This window comes from Puccinia triticina, chromosome 10A, assembly GCF_026914185.1.
Source record: "Puccinia triticina chromosome 10A, complete sequence".
NCBI classification, from domain to species: domain Eukaryota; kingdom Fungi; phylum Basidiomycota; class Pucciniomycetes; order Pucciniales; family Pucciniaceae; genus Puccinia; species Puccinia triticina.
This window is the reverse complement of record NC_070567.1, coordinates 5,093,428-5,099,427: the sequence shown is the minus strand read 5'-3', so window position 1 is coordinate 5,099,427 and position 6,000 is coordinate 5,093,428. Positions and strand designations below refer to the sequence as shown.

General features: G+C 46.9%; 1 protein-coding gene across 1 annotated transcript; it reads left to right on the top strand.

The window, feature by feature from the left end:
- PtA15_10A505 (uncharacterized protein) lies at positions 1-1,572 on the top strand (the record flags this gene model as incomplete). The annotated part of the gene is made up of 2 exons (XM_053160688.1): positions 1-54; positions 160-1,572. 2 exons carry the CDS (start codon positions 1-3, stop codon positions 1,570-1,572), a joined length of 1,467 nt encoding a protein of 488 aa, XP_053024637.1.
- Between the last annotated feature and the right edge of the window lie 4,428 nt (positions 1,573-6,000).

The window sequence follows — 6,000 nt, the reverse complement described above, 5'->3', positions numbered from 1 at the left end:
ATGAGTGCCCATATCGCTTCCGTGGCAGAAGCACCTAACTTCAGAGGCCGCCAGGTTAGTTGCGGTCGTCATTCCTACCATAACTCATTAGCACTTCATTACGACTCGGCAAGTCCCTGCTAGCCTGTGCTAACTCGGGATGTTGTTTTGCACCCTCAGGCCAAGGCCAACAAAGGTCATAAGATGCTCACAGCTGGCTTCCGGCGCCTCCGCACGCTCTCGGGAGTCTATTATGGCCGGTCGAGTTCCGACCTAATTGATCAAGAGCGGCCGCCAGTCCCAGCACTCAATCGAGCTTCATCCGAACAGAACCAAGTACCGTGGCCTGCTTCATCTCCGGTGATCCCTCCATACTTATCCTCAGCCGAGCGGGCCCCAGACTCCGGTCCACTTCCGCCGTCTCTATCACATTTGCGAGGCATCTATTTTGTACCCGATGCCAATCAAGATCCAGATCTTGATCGGGATTCAAGTACCAATAAGAGCCGGCCTCAGTCCACCGAGAGTGGGACATCTCTGGCAACACCGGCTTTGGAAGATATCAGTGACTGCAATGCCTCCTTTGCTGTCAGCTGGTCCGAGCAACGTGATGAAGACAGCTCATCGAGTCCCAACTCTCTATCAACCTTCGAGGATAGCTCTACTGGTACCAATGATGTCTCATCCGTCATAGGTGGCGTAATCAAGCTCATTTGTCCCGCTAACAAGACCGCCCAACTTTCGCCCGGGGCCTGTCAGGCCGCATACCCGCCGATTGACTTGCAGTCGCCATATGCTCCGTACGCGCCAACCTCGCCCCTTTCGGCCACTAGTGTCCACAATTCTAGTTCCTCTTCTCAGAATCACACTACGAACGTCAGTACTTTCAACATCCGAATGGGCTTGCGTCCTTTACCCTCCATTGTCACCAAACCACCGGCTAAAAACCATGCGCAATCACGTCAAGCCACTCAACAACAGCCTGGCAGCAGTCCAGCCAGTACACTGGATATTCATCACGAGCAATCTATCTTTTCCACTCAAACACGTCTACCGAGTCCCTATAACGAAAAGAGCTCGCCCATCGTGAGCTCACCCATCCATGCGAGTGGCTCCGATCAGTGTCAAACGCCGAAAATCGAGGGCAGAGCTGGTCATGGGGCGGAAGCAGCAACGCCAAGGTTTGGAGGTTTCAAGGAGAAGCTGGGATTCTCCGGAAAACCAAAACACCGGTACAGTCGAAGCGCGTCGATTGGACGCCCGGCCAACAACATACCCTTTCCGTGTTCGACCCATGACGACAGCGAAATGGCGCCCAAGCAGAGACACGAACGCAACTGTTCCGAGGGTGCCATGTCGATGCTCCGCGGCAACCTCAACCAGATTTGGGCCCTACCGATACAGAGGATCCGTACCTCCTCCTCCATCAGCACCATCATTCGCGGGATGAGGTCTGCCAAAAGTACCCTTCGCCGCTCGCCCTCCGAGACCTCTTTCGAAGCAAGACCTTTCAGCGTCCGCACAGAGTCTTTCTATGAAATCCTTGACCCAAGTGCTATACCCCCCTGCGATAGCCCTTTGATACCCAAATGATCTCTTACACGCCAATTTAATGGTAATATTCACATCATAACTTTATCTTTATTGTTTCTTGCAACTTAGTAACATGTATCTCCTCAGCCGCTTCGTCGTAGAATCGTAATACCTCGCTTTTCCGCGCGCAGCCTCGTGACCATTGAAATTTAATGCTGCATGTATATTCTTTTTCTAATTTCTTTTAATTTTGGGAATATCCTTTCTCTTCCCTTCAATTGTGTCTCTTAGCGCTCAGCCCAATATATCTTTGTCACACCCCACATGTTTTTAAAAGAAACCAAGCCACCGAAAGATATATTGCTTGTTAGATAACTATGCACATTGATAGAGATCTAGTTCTGTTAGGATGAATAGAGAATAGCGGCGCAAGCATGTACCTGAAAGCAGGGCAGGTTGCGCCCGGGATCTATGTCTGAAGGATGAGAAAGGAAAATTGCGCTTGGCGCTGGCTTCGCAAGTCGACGTTTATACGTGCTGGAAAAAGTCCTGTGCGCCGATCAATCGCATGGCGAGGAGTTAGCTCCAGTTTCTTTTCTAAGTGTCTATGTCTGATTTTCCTTCCGTGTGTCTTTTTCTCTACTCACGGGTCTAAGCCGAGTTATCTCAATAACTTCGACTTATTCTGTCTGAACGCTTCCGAGGCGTCTGGTTCTGGTGGTTGGACAAATAAGGTTTTTGTCTCAGTTTGTTGTTCTTTCTTTTCTTTGTTCTTGGTTTGTTCTGGGCTTTACTTACGGGTAGCTTTAGCTTCCAATGGTCTGGCCAGTAGGTCTGGCTCTAGCTTAACTAAGCCTCTCGAACGGAGGGTCCGGGGGACCCCGCCCGGAGGGCTCTCCGTAGGAGAGGCTTATGAATAATGTCTGCAGGCTGGCAGACAAAGGAAGGATTTTCAATCCTAAAAACACATAAACACAATTTAAAATTCACCAAAATATGTACAAGAAAAACTGAATAGACAGTTTTCTTGGCAGTGCTAATGGGCACCCTCCCCCAAGTTTTTGAGGCATAAACTCCAAAACTGATTGAAGGAATCCATTTTGGAGGTCAAAGGAATTCTGGAGGATATTCCATTGCACTGAAGATCCAATTTTGGATTTTCTGATAATATGCACAATTGAATATCCTATCTGCAACAATTGGGGGGCTACAGGTGTAGGATCTGCAGATATCTGCAGGCTTGTGAATCCAATATCCACAAGGCATGATGGTTGTCATTCCTTGGTTTACATTTCTTTTTTTTTTTAAACATTAGTACAGCAAAAATGATAAGGATTGGGGAGATGAGACCAGCGCAATTTGAAAGCTGAGATTGAGAAGTGTAATTTGGCTCTGGGGCAGGTCCACAGGAGCTGAGGGGGAGGCTGGGTGATGCTAAGGCCCCGTTTGGCAGCAGTGATGTTATGTAATAACTACTGCTTTTCTATAACCGGGCCTCACCGAGGCCCAAATCATATCACTCGCGCGTTTGGCAGATTTGAGAAGTGATGAAGGTCATCACGACTTTTGTCATCACCGCTCATCATCCCCGCCATTTCCCACATAGTACCACTGGGGGTGTATTTGGGATGATATCGGCACACTTACACAACACATCCCCAACCATACCCTCCCACCAGTACATTTGTTCCGGTACTCCCCTCGATGGCCGGTACAGACTTTGTACCGGCCATCAAACTTAGTCCACACTCCACTCCCATTGATTCCAACACACCCGCTCATCAAGAGAATATGCCCCCTGCAAGGTTGGATCTACCGACCATCCTCGTTAGCAACCAACTGTGTTGGCCGTTATTGGGAGTGGATGATCCCTTGATGACCAATACAGTCATTCATCAAAGGGAGATGACCTCGTATTCCCTTTGGTGACCAATTCTATTGTTCATCAAAGAGTCTACATGTATGTATATGTACTCCCTGATCTCGATGAACGATCAAGTTGGTCATCGAAACGACCTTGAACTCGCCTCAATGAGCATTTCTACCGGCCATTGAATACACAATCCAATGGCCGGTATGTACCGGCCATGCAGCTTGTTATGTAGATCAAAGTACATGACTCAAGTGTCTGCCAAACACTCGAGTTATGTAGAAATATATGAAATACACAAGTGATGTGTATCACATTAGGTAAGTGCATGTCATCACATGACATTACTGCTGCCAAATGGGGCCTAAGTATTTTTCCTCCAGCCATTGGTGATTTCTTTCTCAGCCAAAATTTTGACTTTGTGCACAAGTCCCTCCCTGCGGGAGGGGCCACTTTGCGGCCAGCCACAGCGAGCCTCCCACCAGGGGGGACTTGTGTCAAGTTAGGTCTGGCTGGTTTCTGGGTCCAAGTCGATCCTCAAGAGTTCTGCGGAAGAAATTTGGTTGTTGGCGCCACCCTTCATGGCGCGCCTAGGTGCGCCCGCCCCGCCCCCGCGCACCCAGGTGCGCACTTTATCTGAAAATGTGGGTTGGCGCGCACCCAGAGACAACACTGGGTCAATACGATTCAATACAATACTGGGCCAAATTTCGTATTGAATCGATCCCCGTTACTTAATTGGACCGTTCCCGTTAGCAGTAACAAGTTTGTTTGCGCGCTGCGCGTATCAAAACATTATCTGGGTTACCATACCGTTACCGTTATGGTAACGCAGATAACGTGGCAACGGAAGTATTAGAGCAAAAAAAAGGCTAAAAGAGCCAAAAAAATCTTGATACCGCAGCAATATTGAATTCATATCAGCGGCAATATCGTAACGGCTTGAAAAAAAATCCAATATTCAAACTGAATATCAGTAACGCGCTGCTGTTACTTGTAACGGTAACAATAACGCACCAAAAATGAATACAATATTGATATGTTACCGTTACTGGTATCTTATTGACCCAGTGTTGCCAGAGGGACTAATTTTGTCAGGAGATGGGAAAGAGTTTAATAATGGAATTTGAATCCCTGATAGCCCTGTGGATTGAATTTCAGAGTATTCAACTCAAGTGGAAAGTAAAGAGTGAGGGTTAACTAAGACTTGCCAAGGCTTGATGAGGCTGTCATCCTTACTCATCTCTTTGTAGGTGGTCTTCAACCTTCTGCTTGTTTATTCTTTCAACAAGCCAAATCTGCTTTAATCCGCCAACTAGAACCTTGCCTGCTGCACCCAATTAGTCAAAGCTGTCTGTTTCCCATGGGCCAAAATGGGCTGGCTTCCTGATGTCCAATCTCCAAAATGCGTGATACATACATTTACTCCAGGTTTGAGCTGTTCAAACAACACTTTGGCAAAAAGAGAAGAGCAAGCAAGAAAACTGGAAAAGAAAACTCCAAGTATGAAAACATGAACCTATACAACTCCTTCCTTAAGCTCCAGCCAAGCTGAAAGCATTTGAAGAAGGCATTTTGGACCAAGATCAAGCTCAGAATGAGGGGCTTCTCTCACGGGAAGATGCCTTCATGGATAAACTGTTTGACTTTGATTTGTTGGAACACTTTCCTCCGCTAAAATGGGATAAAGAGTTTGTTGATGTTGATGTGATTAATACCAACCCCAATGAGGATTCAAACTGGAACCCTGAAGATCTCATGTGCTGATCTACTTGAAAATGTGTCTCCTTGTCTTATGTATTTACATGTTTACTTCAAAATTTTATAGATTTTATGATTTTACAAAAAAATGCTTGGCACCCCCAGCCAAAGGCGCCAGCTGCTGGCATTTTTGAGGCGCCGTCTGGCGCACACTTTTTCAAAAGTGGCGCTGACAACAATATGAAGAATGTGTTCAAGTTAGCCTTAAGGTTTAAGTCTACTTGCCGCTTGCTCTTGGGATGTACAAGGTTTGCTTGGGCTGTGCTTGGCTTTGGGCTTTGACCAATAAGGTTCTAGCCTGGTGCGCTTCTGTAATCATCAAGCAATACTCTAGCGTTAGCTCCCGTGGTTAGGGCTGGGGTCTGGGGTCTGGGGTCTGGACTGCGAGAGGGCTTACCTTTCTTTGAAGCTGGGCTTGGGCTTGCGCCTTGGGCTATCTGCGCAAGATTCCTTAATGGTTGCTGCGGGTCTGGGTCTGTATTCCTACAGTTTTCACCTGATTGCTTTCACTACTAAAATCCCCAAATGGCAAAACCTGTCCAAGAATCAAGCCTTTATAAATGTGTTATGCTCTTCGAGTTTTTTTGAAATATGTAGCTTGATCAAACTATTAGAATATGCAACCTCTTGTCACCTTGCCTAGCCTTCTTGTTAGTTTGCATGCTGGCTCAGTATATCAAGTTTTGGCCTGGGACTTCCTGTGAGGAAAGACCAAAATTAGATATTCAATCTAGCTTAACAATTACCCAAGTGCAGCACCGTTTATAGAAGAGGCTCAAATATCACACTGCAGGCCTTCTAACTTAACACAAGTCCCGTTGTTTCAGAGGGCAAACAGCTAGACCTAAAGCACCTTG